We start from the raw sequence: 17,793 nt of genomic DNA, 5'->3' as shown, positions 1-17,793 counted from the left end.
TATCTTGCTGTGTCAATACTTTTGTTCAGCACTGTATCAACAGCGGAGTCCCCTATACAAAATTTCAAGGTGCCACTTGCAATCGTCTGACGCTTACGTCTGTGCCACAATGCGCTTTTATAAATTGTTTGCAACGAAATTAATCAAATAATTAAGAAACGTCATTTCATTCGCGGTTTTGTAAACGTAAATTTACGAATATATTTATTTTAGTATTTCTATTTTTTTCACTTTTTTCACTCGATTTTACTGTTTTTCGTTTTTTATATATATTTTGTTCTCTTATTTTTTCGTTCGTATTACACTTTTTTTTTGCTTACAAATAAATGACATTCTCATCATTTTCTTCAATTTTTGCATGCCCGCCTTCTTTTTCTCGCAATATTTTCGTTTTCATTTCCCCACCATGTTTTTGCGCTCTTCAATTGATTCTCTTCTCATTTCAATGCTATTTCAAGAAGTAAATATACATACATATCTATATATTCGCGTATCTTTCCAATTATTATTATTGTTTTTTCTGCATGCTGCACTCTTTTAACACATACATATACATACATACACTTGATAGCAGTAATAGTAGTAATATATGCCTTGGCTTTTTATAATTTTTTCTTTTATTCCTTTTAAATAATTTAAGAGTATTTAATTAAATATTAAGTTAGTATATGACGCACTGGTTGTGAAAAAAAAATTAAAAATAATAAATGTTATTATTACAAAGTGTTAAATAAAGTTCACGTAGTTGTTAGTTTTGCTACTGTTGCTGATGGTCTTCCTGTTTTTGTTTCACTCTTTCCAAAGGGGCAATAAACAAATTTACGGTTGTTTGGTTTTTGTTTACATTACATTGCTATTGCAATTTTTGTTTGTTTCCTTTACACAACTGCACACATTTGTTTGAATTGCTTTGAAATGGCGGCGTGGTGGGCATGTTTTATTATATTTTTTTTTTTTATGTGTGTGCGTAGGTGTGTAGTTCTAGGTGCCGGTAACGGCGTTGGATCTGCCGACTTATTCTGCTAGGCGCTAACGATTTTGTGTTAGTGCAATTTGCAACCTGACAACTACAGTTCGAAAGTACAGATATACAGATAAACGTATTCAAATTTTGATCATCGAATTACAAAAAAAAATAGTTATATACGTTCAAGAAATAAAGAAAATGTTTGCATTTTTTTTTTTTGTCAAGTTGTACAATGAATTATACACGTCAAAGTGAGAAAGCAAGCGATAGTTGAGTTGAGTCGAGTCCGTTAACGAAGAATGATGCATATGAAAATGGAAATGAGAACGAGCGTAGTTAAAGTTATATTCGAAAGCAGAAAGCGAAAATGCAATGAAGCAACACAGCGAAAAGTGAACAGATGACACGCAAGAAATGAATGAACCCTGAATGCTGTTAGCCTGGCTGTGAAGTTGTTAAATTTTGTAGGTTGTGCACAGTTGGCACGCACCGCAATGACATTTCTCGTATTGTATGCATGCTTCTTCAAGGGAATCCGTTGCTTTTTTCTTTTCTGAAGTTTGCAAATTCAGTGGCAAGTAGCGCATTACCAACACAGCAGCTCATTAACTCGTCGAACAACTCGTCGACATTTGGTTTGCTCTGTAAAACGGTTTCGACTTTTAGATTCCACTTCTATTGCTACTGGTCGGTTCATATTGCTTCGACAGTATACATAAATAATCAATATTCAATGGACTTGGGTGCGTACTTCTGTGTTAAAACTATGATTTTTTTTTATTTTTTCAAATTTAAATTTTATGCGTTAATGCCTGTCATGCTCACGCATTCATATTTTATCTCATATGATTGTTGTGTGTTTCATGTATGCGGGTGTATGCATGTGAGTGTGTGTGTGTATAATTCGTTTGTATCGAGTTAGTATACTATTTTCTACATATTTAATTTTCAGTTTTATGTAATTATTATTTTTTCATACGTATTTTTTTATTTTTTAAAAAAATCTTCTCTCAACTTGTATTTTTTTGTTTTCTTTTCTTTTTTATATTGTTTTAATGTGTTTTGTTTATTGTTGTTTTTGTTTTTTTTTTTTGTTTCATTTTTTATTTTTATATTTGCATTATTTTTTATTTATTTTGTGTTTTAGTTTTTAGCTCATTCAATTCATTTAATGATTTGAAGATGTTAGGCTGCAACCTAATTCCCCATCGTTTAGTTGTTTATGTTCTGCAGTCGCTGCTGTAGTTGCTGTTGAGGCTATTGCATGCGCTAGCATTTTTACTCCCCATTAGGACGTTCCATTGACAAGTGTCTCCCGCTTATTGTTATCCTGTGGCTGCAGCGAGTCCGCATGATTGTTTCTGTTGTTTTTATTGTTGCGTCGTGGTTTCGACTGCTGCTGCGGTTGTTGATGGTGCGGCTGCTGTTGTTGCTGCTGCTGCTGCTGCGACTGCTGTGGCTGTTGTTGTTGTTGCTGCTGTTGCTGCGGTGGTAACTGCTGCTGCTGCTGCTGTTGTTGTAATTGCTGCTGCTGCTGCTGTGGTTTCTCATTGTTACCTTTAATTGCCACATTACTGCCATCTTTGCTGTTCACGCTCTGCTGTTTCGATCGTTCCGACGAGCTGCCGGCACCACCACCGCCACCCACACTGTTGTTTTTGTTGTTTTCTACATTTTGTGGTTGTTTGATTTGTTGGGATTTGTTATTGGTAACCCCACCATTCGCTACAACAAGAAGAATAGCTAATGAAAAAATTGTGCTTGTGAAACTGCAATTTTTGTATGCCAATGAAAAAATTTACAAAAACCAAAAGGGGGTATGAAGCAAATGGTTTATGGAAAATATTTTCGTCAAATTTTGATGACGCATACTCGGCCACACTTTATAACTTAAAATTTTTGAAATTTAGAGTAAAAGTTTTAGTTAGGTAGGTAGGTGCAATGGTTGAAGTACAACTCTGGCATTCCCCAAGCAGCACTAAAGCGCCGTTTGGATACCATTACGAGACCTCCACCAACAGGTTCAAAATTTTGAACTTTTGCGAAATATTTTCCACAGCCATTTTAAGTATTTCGCCTACACATTTATCGGCATCTCTTTCTTCGTGCTAAAATCAACGCCCCCTTTTAAGAAAATTTAATTTGGCGACATCATACTCACTATTATGAGCAGCGTTGCTGTTCTTTTGCTTTCTGCGCCTTCTTGAACTGCCTTCGTATGACGAGTTGCTTTCAGCTAAAATAAAATGCGCCTTTTAGTTTTTATTCCAATAAACACACAATCAAGAAACTATGTACCTCTCTCGACACTACTCAATTCACGTGTGTCCTCTCGCATATCGTCGTTATGATTGTGATAGTGGTCTCGGCCGAGATCCCTGCCGTTTTGCTCTCTGCGTCCTATGCGTTTTCAATGTAAGAATGGTACGAAAAAGGAAAAAAACGAACGAAAAGGTAAATTCAAACACTAGTGTTTGAGTTTTTGGCATTTGATATGTTACCATTTTGCTTACCCCCACCACCTCGTCGATCGTTGCCGCCACGATAACCGCCGCCACCACCACCACCGCCGCTGCGGTCATTGTAACGATGATCACCGCGGGAATTGTAGTCATCATCGTCCCGACGACCTGAAAAACGCACACAAAAGGAAATCAATTCCGTTCAATCGCCGTGCTTTGCTAATTTTATTCCATGTCTTACCTTGATGATAACGCTGATTGCCCCCATTACCGCCGCCTCGTCCTCTACCACGCCCGCGCGGTCCACCACGACCCGAACGCACCGACTCGATATCACTACTGTAACCTCGTTCCGATCGCCGTGTAACAGGAAAATTCTGCATAGAACCCATTGTGGACTCTTGTATTGCGCGCAGTTGTTGATCGATTTCCAATTTTTCCTGACGCAGCAGCTCCACTTCCTACATTGAAATCACAAGTAAGTATTTCCATTCAAATTTTTGTATTTTAGTTTTTTGTTTGTTTTGTGTTATTTGCAAACAAACCTTCAAGTGCCCTAAGTGATATTCCAGCAACACTTTGGCATTCGAAATACTTTCAACGGTACCAATGAACACAAATGGTACATGACCATGCTCTCTGGGTATGTTTTGATCCTGTTCGTCATCGCCTGCGATCTGTGCGAATCCCAACGCATGCAATTTTCAAATATTGAACAATTAAACGAAACATATATTTGATATGTATAATATCGCATACCTTAATTCGAAAGACTCCGCTCTTGTCTACGATTTCCTGTATAATTCGACCGTTCTTGCCAATGACCTTACCCACCAACTCTCTAGGAACCTGAAAGAATTCCTCGGCATACTCGAGCATGGCGCGTGCTCGCTGCACAGAATCTTCAGATTCGCCGGTAATTTTGAAGGTGCACGATTTCTCCTCTAACTCAATATTTGTTACACCCTCTAATAGGCGAGCTGCTTGTATATTGGCACCGTGTGAACCTATGGCCAAGCCCATCAAATCTTCGCGCACTTGGAATTCATCGGTATAGCTGAAAGTGAAAAAATAAAAAAAAGTTTACTTTAGGAAAAAGAATGTTAGGAAATAAATTTATTTAAAAAAAATAATGAATAAATAATTGGCGCGTACACTTCTGTTAGGTCTTTGGCCGAGCTCCTTATCCTATTTGTGGTGTGCGTCGTGATGTTGTTCCACAAATGGAAGAACCTACGATACAGTTCTAAACCAACTCCGAACGGCAAATGGTTTTTATGAGGGAGCTTTTTCATGGCAGAAATATACTCGGAGGTTTGCCATTGCCTGCCGATGGGTGACATCTATTAGAAAACCCGTTTTCTATTATTTGATATTCGTACACGGAGATTCGAACCTACGCACTCCCATTCGACTAGGGCGGCAAAGCAAACCCGAAATTTGAAACGTCAATTTAGGAATTTTCGTACCTTCATTATGGTTGGTTTATTGGTATTGTAGTATGGAGTTGACAAGGTTAAAAGACTCGCATCTGTTCTCATAACCGATGCAATGTGAACCACCCCATTGAAAGCATTAAATGCGACATTAAACCTTCTCCCTCCTGTTTTTTTTTTTTGTTTTCCTTATTCACTCCTCACGGGAGCATTATTTATTTTGATTTCTGAGTTTTACTGCTTGGAGCGCCATCTGTGTTTCATATTTTTCTGGCAGAAGGATCGCACAGATGGTTGAGGACTTCGCTAAATTTGGTGTGTCTGCTCTATTACAGGGATAGTAGGTAAATTTGGAAAAGTGCGAGGACCGGGCTTTGGGATGGCAGGCTAGTGCACTTACGCTAGAATACCGAGGCCACGCACAGCGAAATATGGGGAGATGCGCTAAACAGCGGCAATCCGAATTGTCTCAGTCTGTCGCACCGTCTCAGGCGCAGCAGTTTTTGTGATCAGCGGGGAGATACCTATCGACCTCATGGCCCGGGAACGAGTGGATGCGTGGGATTCGAGGAAAAAGCACGCCACCAAAGCCGATTAGACACTGAATCGAGTGGATGGCGAAGCTGATTGCTACAATAGGTAAATGGGTCCAGGGAACTTCGGGGAAGTGAGCTATTTCATGACTCAGTTCCTACTTGTATTTTTATATGAATTTCCAGTGTTGTTAAATATATTTAATGTATTAAATAAATAAATATATTACTACTACTAGTAATACTACAGTTCCTCTCGGGCCACGGATACTTCCGGAAATACCTATACCGCATGGGTAAGGTAAGTGACCATAGGTGCATATACTGCGAAGCACCGAATCGACGCTGATCCCACTTTTTTTCATTGCGACAGATGGCTGGTGGAAAGAAATGCTCTGAGGGAGCAGATTGGCGACATCGCGCCGACTAATGAGATTGACAAGATCCTCGAACGCGAGAAATGGTTAAAAGATAAGTTGAAGGCATGTTCCGGAGAAAAAATATAGACTTCGAAGCATATAACAAAGCGAAGCCTCGCAGAGACACAAGAAGACGAGCTCATAGCATGAAACTGGCTACAAGCATGGTGGACCCAAACGTGGGTGAATAGAACTGGTCCATTTCATGGACGTCGTCCTAATTGAAGGTTATTTCACTTTGATCTCATGGTGTTTTGTACCCTCTACTCATCACAGTACCTCAACCAGACCCAATTCCCTTATTAAACTCAAGATAGAGTGGATTGGACTAAGCTTATGTGCTTTCATCCGGCTGCAAATGGCTGAGATGTCTCAACCCAGCACAATGATTTCAGTGACTACTACAAAAGCTGTCTAGATGAGGAAGAGAAAGAGACGATCTCGCACCTCCTGTGCCATTGTCCTGCTCTATCCAGACGTAGATTTACCATTTTAGGTGGACAATTTTTTTAATGAATGGGAAGAATTGAATGAATTTAAAGAACGAAGTAGAGGATATCACTCTGATAATTCCACACTGATTTTAGGAAATATAAGGGCAAATTCCCACGCGGCATCACAACGGGCCATGACTCTGAGTGTGTCCAACAGTGGGCAATCGCTTCAACCTAGATTAGATTAAATTCTTTATGAAGTTTGCACTTCGACCTCATGGTCTTTTGAGCCCTCTACTCCTCACAGTTCCTCATGCAGACCCAGTTCGCTTATTAAAATCAGGATAGAGCTAGGTTGGATTGAGCGTATGTGCCTTTCTTCTGGCTACAGTTGGCCAAGATGTTTCAACCTCGAAAGGAGTCAGTGGAGATCGCCATCATATGCAGATGATTACGCAGTCTGCAGTGAGCTGTGAGTATGCCCGCAAGCATTCTTAGTTTATTGTTGGCGATAGTTATCGAGTTTTTTAAACCTCTTTTGGTTGTACCCTCCCAGTAAGTATTTCGCCTGGCGTAGCCTCATAGTTTGGTGCCAGCAAACCTAGCCTTAGCTCCTCACTCCTAAGTTTCTCTATTAGGATTTCTATTAAAGGGGAGGCAGAACCCTCTCTCGGTAATGCGTCCGCTATTTCGTTCCCAGTTATACTCCTGTGTCCTGGGGCCCAAAATAGCCGGATGCGATTGTGCGTTCCTAGTAGATTCAATGTCTCGGCACACTTAAGAACCAGTGAGGACTTGATCTCACAGGACGATAGGGTTGTTGTTGTTGTTGTAGCAGTATCTTCGCCATGTCAGTGTAGTGTAATCACCGGTCGTCTTCGTCTAGCTCATCTAACGGTAGGCCCAGGAAACTAGCTGTTTCGACGGGTTGGGTCCAGAGGGAGAGAGGTGTTAGATGAGTGGGTTTGATGGGGCATGTGAAAAGGTGGTTAGTGTTGTGCGGGGTGCCTTCACATGCCGGACATAGGTTTAGTATGTCGGGGTCGATTCTGGATAAGAAGGAGTTTAACCTGCTACAGTATCCAGAACGTAATTGTGCCACGGTTACGCGGGACTCTCGGGGAAGCTGTAGCTCTTCGTCTGCAATAGGTGGTGGTTGGACTCCGATAACGGCATTCGGGGGTCGGGAGCTTAAGAAGGTCGTAAGGGTCTCCCGATGAATGTCGTTTATGGCCTGATCCTGGAGTGGTCTGTCTGTTTTGTCCTGGATCTCGTCCACGTAGTTGAGGAAGTGTCTCCTGATGTGCCTGGGAGGTGCCTCAGGCTCAAGCAGGTGTCTGCATGGCTGAAGCCTACGGTGACACCCTAGCAGAAACTGCTTGCCGAGCATTTTGTTATGCTCCTTTACAGGAAGCATGTGAGCCTCGTCAAACAGCTGTTGAATTGGGAACATCAGGAGACATCCTGTCGCGGTCCTAATGGCAGTATTTTGGCAGCTCTGGTATCACTGGTTCCAGGCGACCAGACAGGCGCAGCATAGTTAAGAACCGGTCGGCCTATTGCTTTGAAAGTCGACAGCAACATTTGTTTGTCTTTGCCCCAAGTGCTGCCGGCGAGCGACTTGAGGACCTTGTTGCGATTCTCTACTCTCGTTGCAATAGCGGTTATGTGCACGGAGAAGGAGAGCAAGATGTCAAAGGTGACTCCCAAAATTCTGGGGTTATTTACCGTCGGTATTGGGGTATCATCGACGTGTACCTGAAGTGGCAGCTTGACCTCCTTTGTCCAGGTGGTAAAAAGGGTCGCCGTTGATATAGTGGGAGAAAGTCTTAGGTTTCTCGCAGTGAAGAAGCGAGAAAGGCGGGCGAGGTAGTCGTTTACCTTGGTGCATAGGCCATCAATGTCATTGCCCGACGCCATTATCGTGTACTCGTCGGCGTATGAGACCAGTGAGACTCCCTCTGGTGGCTGGGGGAGTTTCGAAATGTAGAAATTAAAAAACCAAGGGTGAAAGGACACCACTCTTGCTTATTTTTCTCTGTTTTGAAGTTTGGTCTCGAAATATCACCGACGAGTGACGGTGGTGTGCGTCTTGATATTAATGCACATATGGTGGAACCTACAGCTTTAAGCCGACTCCGAACGGCAAATGGTTTTCATGAGGAGCTTTTTCATGGCTGAAATGCACGCGGAGGTTTGCCATTGCCTGCTTTTAGAAAAAACTTTTTCTTCATTTTGGTGTTTCACGAAGATTCGAAGCCGAACGGTAGTCACGCACCAACCCATTCGGCTACGGCGGCCGCACAATCTCATTATACCACACTAATTTCTTAAACACATTTTGAAATCGATTGCTATCGCTCCGGATAACAAAATATAGATCACGTCCTTTTCATAAATATTTCACATAATCAATCAGCATATAAACTCACCCACGGTTAAGCAGTTTAGTCGACTCCAGCTGGCGCGCAGCTTCCTCAGTTCGTTTCAGCAGCATAACCTTTTAATAAATAATAAATAAAAATATTTCAATAGGTCTTCTTTTTCTTTCGACCGGCAAAAATTAATCCAATTGCAAACCTTCTGTGCTAAATTGCGAAAATGCATATCCTTCAACATGCTGGCTCGTTTCTGAGTGTATTCCCATTTCGAAATCACAATCAGACTATCCAAGTCACGATTGTATACGCACACTCCGGCACCTATTGTACGCTGAAATTCCTTATGAATACCATCCTTTTGCGCTCTGCATAAATGTGATTAGAAAAAATACCAAAAAACCAATTATGTTTAATTATTTGGGAAACTTTGAGAAAACATGAACGATAACAACAGCAACAATAACTCACTCCTGTCGCAATTCCTCGGGTACGGGTATTGAGAACTGATAGAATGACTTGGACGTCAATGGCGGATTTTGATTTTTAAGGCGTAAACGCTTAAGTTCGCAGATTTCGGTGTACGGTGTTTCGAAGCCAATATACGCAACAGCGCAGATCTCAGCCTTTATCATTTTTATGGAAGCAATCCACCAGCCACAGGACTCGCGCTCCGTCGAACGGGTAAACACTTCCACTTCCATGCCTTCCTCAAAGGTGGGCGGATTCTCGTTCTCTTCTGGCGGGAAGCGCACATTTGAGAAAGGATATTTTTGTACCTCGGGACAGCTGTATATTTATACCCAAATGATAATCACGCAGCAAAAGCATAGAATGAAACAAATAAGTAAATTAGAATTAGCAAATTCGTTTAAACAAAATAAGCAAACTTAAGACTGTTAAGTGACAGCCAAAGGCAATTAGAGGGCTGATTTTCGAATGGAATAAATGAAGAAAATGAATCAGAAGGTATATTGGTGGCTGTATGCACGCACAAGACGTTGTGGTGACATTTTTCAAAACAACAACAACAACAACTAACACACGCGAAGTTTATATGCTTCTTTAGCACGTCCAAGCAATTTGCGTCCAAATGAATTATAAGTTTTTGACAGGTGTTTGTATCATTTCGAAATTAATATACATTCAATAGTTGCCATTTTGCGCGGGCAGCGCAGCATCACAACTGTAGTGGACAACAAGTGCTACCAATGAAAGCTGCAAACAGCATCGCGAACATTGAATTGTTAGAATGTTAGAAGAAGAATTAGCGTGCAGCAAGAGGCGGAAGAAATGTCACTTGAGCGACTCTTGGCCGGATGCCAACGAAAATGATCGCATGCTGCTATGCTCCGAGGCCAACAGCACAAAATGGGTAAGCAGCATGCACGCCGCCCGTTAACTAGCTGAGGGAGGAGAGTGCGGACCTTCTTCTTTGCGCGCAACAGCAGCGACGCAAAATTTCATCCGGAAATATTTAATTATTCATATATTGAGCACAATTTCTTCGCAGCTGAGGAGGTAATTTTTAAAAATACAAACTTCATACAAACGCATTGTCAAATTGGGTCAAGTGGTAGACCTTCTAATGCGTCATTAACTTTCGGTGATCGACAGCAATCACAAAAACCACATTTAACAGGATGTATTTTTAAACGCAGTTCTGCGACAATTAATAGATCGAAGAAAGCCACACGCATTGAGCTATGAAAAGAAACTTTACAACTTTACTACTTAACAGCTTCGCTGCGCTTTTTGTTTCCAAAATTGAAGATGATCAAGAAAAACACGCGACAACCGAGAAGAAGCGCGCCTATTTGCAACTAAAAATAAAATATCTATTCTTGTCCGTACGCCACATTCTGACACGTTTCGATGCAGTATGCTGATATATGCGAAGACAGTGCTTTATTGTCGAAATAGACGTGCGATCTAATTTAATGGATGCATTTGTCGGCCCATCGCACTGCTTGCGGTGATTTGGACACAAAATCAAAATAACGCGCTTTTCCACCTCTATTATGTTTATGTTATGTTCACTAATAATTTATAATTATATTAATTTTTTTTTTTTTTTACTATATAAGAAATATTTTTAGATACATTTGTTTATCAAAAACTTACCCATCAACTTCTACAAATACGCCATCGTCGCATACTGCAGTCACCATACCCTAAAATGAAAGCACATGTAAAATATGACTTTGGAACTGGAAAATAGACTATGAAATATCATTTCGTAAAAGAATAAAAATTGTGTAAAAAGCTTTTTCTGTAAACAATTGGAGAGACAAATGGGTTGCCTTAACAAAAACAATTGAGGTGTAGTCGTCCATGCGGTTTGGCCGAATGTAACAAAGCCCGTCAGTCATTTCTTTAGCATAAAAGAGGTTTGTTGTTGTAGCAGCATGTACGTGGAGCGCTGCTGCAGCGACAGTTCTTGGCCGGATATATGTATGGTAAATCCGGGTCGTTCCGGTAGTGCAGAACCGACTATGGGGGGAACGGCTTATCGCAGCGTGTGGCATAACCTAGCCAGCGTATCTGCTGAATCTTTAATCATGCCGCCGTAAGGCTCATAAAAACTCAGCGTGACATCATCATCATCGACGTAATTCATCGTTGTTAATGCGCTAATGCCCATAAATCTTTCGCAGCATATTTCTCTCAACTTCAAGAGGCACTTCATAGGAAGTAATCAAAGTACATATGGTTTTGATCCTGAAGAGAACATGCATGTTGCCTAATATTGATTGATTTAATTGTAAGTGTTTAGAAGTTTAGCGGCCGTACTAGCTGTTGTTGTTGTTGTATCAGCATAAACATTCCCCATATATACATATATGAGGAATGCTGCTGAAGTGACAGTCCTTGGCCGGATATAAATCCGGGTCGTTCCGGTAACGTATAACCGACTATCGTGGGAACGCCGTACTAGCCGAATGGACCGGTGCGTGGCTACCACCCGACAGTGCGAGGGTTCGAATCTCCGTGCATGGATCAGCAAAATGATAGCAAAAGTTTTTTCTAATAGCGATCGCCCTTCGGCTTACAATGGCAAACCCCTGAGTGTGTTTCTGCCATGAAAAAGCTCCTCTTAAAAAATATCTGCCGCTCGGAGACCGCTTAAAACTGTAGGTCACTCCATTTGTAGAACAATATCAAGACGCACACCACAAATAGTTCAGCTGTACGAGTGGAAGTGTAGTAAGTGGAAGAAACTGGAAACGTCGTCCGGTTATAAATTAAATTCTGCGCTTTTAATTGTACCGACTACCAATCCTTGAAACCGGTGAGAACGACCATTCTCATGCGTTTCCACGACAGTCGGTTCTACGTTACCGAAACGACCCGGATTTATATCCGGCCAAGGACTGTCACTCCAGCAGCATTCACCATATGTAAGTATGGAGAATGTTTATGCTGCTACAACAACAACAGCCATACTCATGAAGGTACGGTGCACTAGGCAGGGCTGTTTACTTGGTCGGAAAACACCCAGGTCATTCTGGTAACGTAGAACCGGCTGCCATGGGAAGGAATGTTCCGACAAGATCTAGGACAAAACGAACCTCCAACAACTGAACCGAACAGTGTTTAGACATACACATAACGGCATTCATCGGGAGACACTTACCACCTTCCTAAACTCCCGACTTCTGAATGCCGTCATCGGAGTCCAACCACCACCCATTGCAGATGAAGAACTTCAGCTACCCCGAGAGACCCGCGTGACTTTGGCACAATTGTGTTCTGGATACTGCAGCAGACTAAACTCCTACCTATCCAGAATCGACCCCCGACATACCCAGCATGTGAAGCCGCCAACCCCTTTTTCACATGCCCATCAAACCCACTTATCTAACAGCCCTCTCCGTTTGGACCTAACCTGACGAAACAGCAAGTTTCCTCGGCCCACCGTTATACCGTTAGATGAGTTAGACGAAGACGACCGGTAATTTACATCGCAATGACAAGGTTTAGGGTACTGCTATAACAACAACAACACTCGCATGTAAGGCACGCTGCACTGGATAAGGCTAGTTTCCTGAACTATACTGCGCCTGTCTGGTCGTCTGCAACTAGTGACTCGTAGTGGATTAAGCTTCAGATCAGTCAAAATACTGCAATCAGGGCAGCCACGAGATGCTTGGTAAGCTGCTACAACAACAACACTTGCATGTTAGATATCTTATATTGCTTAATTTGTGACTGGTAGTCAAATTTGACGCTCATACACGAACAAATTTGTATTTATTACAGTTCATACTAATCATTGTGGCAACATAAAACAGTTTCAAGACAACCACTTCAAAAATAATTCAAACGGAAAGCATTCCAGATAGCTAAAAAGGTGTGTCGTTTCCACGACAGTCGGTTCTACGTTACCGAAACGACCCGGATTTATATCCGGCCAAGGACTGTCACTCCAGCAGCATTCCCCGTATGTAGGTAGGGGGAATGTTTATGCTGCTACAACAACAACAACAACTAAAAAGGTGTTGTTTCGGCGGAAACATATCATATTTTCTCCATTCATCATCATCAATAGCTCTACAGTTTTGTGCAGGCCATCTCTTCCACAACTACGGTTATCCACTCCGATCGAACCTCTGCTACGCCTTTCCAGTTTGCTATCCCCATTTTCCGCAAGTCGGCTGTGACCTTATCAATGCAGCGTTTGTTTGGTCTCCCTCGGCCTCACCGTCCAACCACTTGCCTATGGAACGCTGTACTGACAGTTCTCTATTTGGGCATTCGGTAAATGTGCCCCAGCCATCTGATTCCTTGGCTTTTTATAAAGCATGTCCAGATAAGTATCAGTTAATTGAAGCAAAATTTCTAAGTATTATTATTGATAGCCTCGTCTTCCTTCATGAATGCTGAATAACGAATCAGTTATTAAATTAGATAATCGTTTAGAGGGGCACAAACCAAGTTTTCCTGCAACCATAAAAGTTCTACTAACGGATCTCTCCCATGACCGAATCCTGTAGCAACAATATCTTATATTTATTTCCCATATCACAAAGAAAGCAATAGTGATAGAAAAAATAGTGAACGATCGTCAACAAAAACAGGAACTCTTTATGCAAGCACTTTTCCCCTTTGAACTAACGAGTACATCAGTTGATATGCAAAATAACGCTTTATAAACACAAATAAACACTTCTTGACGTTTCGCCAACGTTGCATTTGTAACTCCCAACCACATATTAAATTGCATTATTATATAGACATTATGGCATATTCAACTACTAATGTAAATAAATAATCATAAAGTTTGCATTTAAATTGGTGAAACCCCCGATTTTTGATATTATTGTTTTGTGCTTGTTGCTTCATTTAGTTAACTTTTATCAATAGAAAAGCCGCAAATAGTCATTTTTATAGTTATTTGTGTACTTTAGTGCTCGCTTCAACCGAAACGGAACAACAAAAACGGTAATGCATTTCTCATCGGCATCGCATCACCAAACAAAAGTCACAACAATCGCACAAACAACAAAACACTGGAAGGAGGAAGAAGCAGAATGTGTAAAAAATAAGCTCTGATGCAGCAGCAGCAGCACCACCACCAGCACCAGCAGCAACGTAGTCAAAATCTTGGCGGCAGCGACATTCGCAGCCGGCACATTTTTAGATTCACACTCGCACTGGCGAAAACAGATACAATGATAAAATCAACGAGTATACACGAGGAGGAAAATGAACGAGAACAATGGATGAAAGAAAAAATTCTACGCAACGCTCAAGCAAGCAACAACAACATCAACATCGAACAAATGTGTTCTTTCACGCTAGAAGCAGCGCCACCGTCAGCAGTATACGTAGACCCAGACGCGCCGCAAAAAGGCGGCGAAGCAGCTACACAAAACGAATACTCAAGAACTAGTATGGCAAACGAGTGGAGTAGTAGAATGACATAAATGACAACTTACTACGACGATAACCATGACAAACGCAGAAGAGATGGAAATTGAAAATATAATTGTGCGAAAGTTCAAATAGGAAGAAAATTTAAGCCATGCCAGTTAATGTTATAAATGAAAGATGTCTTTAAATCCAAATATCAATAGCTCCACAAATGCACTAAAAGACTGGACGGGGGTAATTGTCTGGCGTTCGCAGACAATAAACCTGACCATGATGAAAATGATGAGGTGTACAAAGAAACCCAAATAAAAAAAACAACTACGGATGTAAGTTATTACGCCCGCGCGTAGACGGAGGTAAAGACAGAATGTGTCCTCTCAGAATAGTTCAGTGCTAGCTAAACACCCAATCAAACAGTTTAAAAAATTGATCGCAGATAAACTGGCACTAAAAAACTGGACATAAATCAACTGCCAGCAATGCCGGCTTACAAGATTTCTGCACAAAATGTTAGTGTGTTAACTAAAAATTCCATAAACAATAGCAAAAAACCACGACGTGAACGCTGATAAAGATGATGACATGATGCTAGAGCGAAATTAAGTGGCGAAATCACATTCAATGCTATATTCGCCCACAATTTCCAACTCACTCCGCAATGTTCCCATGACTGAATATGCGCTGCTTATTTGCCTGATTTACTCACTGGCGCGTGGTTAAGAGCCCATCGAATCAATTTTCATATGCCACTAATATAATATTTAGCGAATGTACCGTTAGATTTTAAGACATGCATGTACCACCCACAATATTACACGAGTTAATTAAAAAGCATCTTACCTTATAATAGGCGCCATTGTCGAGCCTCACTTCGACCATTAAATCGTCCATTTTGCTACCGTATTCCTTGCCTTTCAAGTTTTAATGTAATGCAATTTTGTGAATTGCGACCAAAAATTAAATTGATGAATGTAGTTTCAAGGATGTACGTTATGTGAATGATGTACGCGGTGAACAGTCCAAATTAGGCAATTAGAAGTTTTAAGCGTAGCTCTCCTTCCCTGATTATATCCTCCTACTATTGCGGTGGAGCGCTATTAACTTGCGCACCTCCTCCTGGCTTGGCTTATTTCAACTTGCTTCAGTCTTTCGATTTTCTGCTTTTATACTCTTCTTCTCTTCCACTTAATTATAAACACTCAGCTCCTTGTTTTCCGTATAGTTTTATCCTTCTTCCTGTAATTATTTTCAATCTTTTCGTTGCTTGCCGCTCCTGCAGAAAAATTTCCCAGCACAAAATACAAATAGAAAACATTATTTAAACAAAATCAAATTTCAAATCGATTATAGTTAAATTCCATTCAATGTGATGATAAACCTGGCAAATGTATGAAAATTGTTGACAAATATATTTTTCTAATTATTTTCCATCAATTACAAAAACATCTTTTTATTTATTACTATTTTACTGAATTCATATTTTTAAGTGTTCACTTTTAGCCAAAACATGAATTTCCTTTCCTTTACATATTACATACAGTAGACAGAAAACTGAGGCTGCGCGGTTAACGTCGATGTGTGCAGTGACTGCCGCAATCACAAACGTCACCGTCGCAGCAACCGCTGACAACTGTGAAGCAGAGCCCCAGCAATCGTATTCAAATTAAAAAAAAAAAAGTCTACTTATTCGGCACGGTTTTGCACATTCCGCAATCCCAGCACCCACATTTCAAACCAAATTAATGGCCGTTTTGCATTGTCTAAATTTTTCACAGAAACCTATACAAATTTTCACCCGAATTTTCTTGAAAAATTTTCACGCCGAGCCTTTGCCTTTATTCTTCCGTTCGCTTCTTCTTTCACGCACACTTCCTTGCCGCTGTGCGAATTTTCTACCAATTAGTTTTTACACACATTCTATAACAATTTTAACGCACCTTTACCGTTTTCCGACGTTAATTAATCAATTTCTTCTATTTTTACTATTTTTTGTTTTTAATTTATTGAATTTTACTGCAAGTTCATAAATTTTCGTTAGATCTTTTCTATACGTCGAGCGACGACCAACGGCGAATGAACAGACAAAGGGGAGACGACAAAAAAATGTGCCTTTTTAATCCGCGGCGAATAGATGCACTATGAAACCCTGTGACAGCGAACTCAAGAAAGCAGTAGAACATGCAATGAATTTTGCTAATCTCTTTTGAGCTGATTTTCCGATTCTCCGATTTTGCTAGTGGCAGAACTACTAAATCAAGAGTTTCGAACTTGAACAAACATCATACAAAAGTATTTAAAACTAAAATTTTTTATTTTTTCCCTTCAACAGTACATTTAGTAGGCTTAGTTCAGTAAAATATATTTTAATAGGAATGCATTATCTAGTCTTGGACGTACATATTTGTATGTGGTCGAGCATTTAGAATTTATGAATGACAAATTGAATTTTCCTCAAACTTCGAGCGTAATAGTTTACAGATTTCGATTCTTTGGAGAAATATAGTAACATAGACATGAATTGGACTCAAATGTTTCGACTAGTTTTTTTTTTATTCCGAGCTCTGTTGAACGATTATCAGAGAACGCAAATTCACGATTCACGAACGTGCGATTATAACGGCCGAAAGAAAAACAAAGAAAGTTGTGCAAAATGTAATTTCCACAGATCCACTAATTTCGTAGTAGATTTTAATTATTTTTGTAAGGCTTTCTGCTAAGTAAATTTGGTAAATTTTAGATTTTCTAGTCAACATCTTTCAAAAAAAACAAAAACTACCGAGCTGTGACAGCTGTCAACTTGAACTTGAGGGACCCTGTATTTAAATATTTTCGCACATTTAACGAAATATTGCAATACTGCTAGTTGCGCGACAGCATATTGTTAGGTTGGAATGCGCACAAAGCATTTCTCTCTCTCGCTCTTATATAAATTGTATCCATGTAGTAAATTCGCGAATTTTGCACACTGAAAATGCCTACTTGATATTCACAGTAGTATCAGATTCAATTAAAAAACAGTGCAATAAGAAATAGATATGAATCTATACCATAAATAAAAGTGAACATTGAAGATAAAGTAATTTATGTTACTCTAAGAAATGTTGGTCTAAGAAATGTTCATAAGGTTCCGCTTCAATAATTTGATTTTTAGCGTTTAATATTGACTGGTCGCCGCACTGCTTTACCGACCTTGCCAGTGGTACTGCATTGAATTCGTTTTAAGTGAGAACATTTTCGTTTTTTTTGTTATTTAAGGATGAAGCACAAAGGTTGAGTCGATAAGTTAA

At 40.3% G+C, this 17,793-nt stretch overlaps 1 protein-coding gene across 5 annotated transcripts; it reads right to left on the bottom strand.

Annotated features, from left to right (window-relative positions):
• Positions 1-481: 481 nt before the first annotated feature.
• Positions 482-16,723, bottom strand: LOC129240543 (fragile X messenger ribonucleoprotein 1 homolog). 5 transcript variants are annotated; one of them, XM_054876409.1, is made up of 13 exons: positions 16,444-16,723; positions 15,347-15,779; positions 10,754-10,803; positions 9,101-9,418; positions 8,832-8,997; positions 8,684-8,751; positions 4,189-4,486; positions 3,975-4,124; positions 3,671-3,890; positions 3,469-3,597; positions 3,266-3,367; positions 3,129-3,203; positions 482-2,710 (listed from the first exon to the last, which is right to left on the bottom strand). In XM_054876409.1, exons 2-13 carry the CDS (start codon positions 15,395-15,397, stop codon positions 2,256-2,258), a joined length of 2,082 nt encoding a protein of 693 aa, XP_054732384.1. In that variant the 5' UTR covers positions 15,398-15,779; positions 16,444-16,723; the 3' UTR covers positions 482-2,255. The 5 variants fall into 5 exon arrangements, with proteins under 5 accessions (XP_054732384.1, XP_054732404.1, XP_054732414.1 ...); XM_054876429.1 differs by having other exon boundaries at positions 3,481-3,597; positions 16,444-16,722; XM_054876439.1 differs by having other exon boundaries at positions 482-2,692; positions 16,444-16,721.
• Positions 16,724-17,793: the final 1,070 nt, after the last annotated feature.

Source organism: Anastrepha obliqua, chromosome 1 (assembly GCF_027943255.1).
Source record: "Anastrepha obliqua isolate idAnaObli1 chromosome 1, idAnaObli1_1.0, whole genome shotgun sequence".
Classification (NCBI taxonomy): Eukaryota; Metazoa; Arthropoda; class Insecta; order Diptera; family Tephritidae; genus Anastrepha; species Anastrepha obliqua.
Note: the sequence above shows the minus strand (reverse complement) of the source record. Positions and strands in the feature narration are given on the sequence as shown.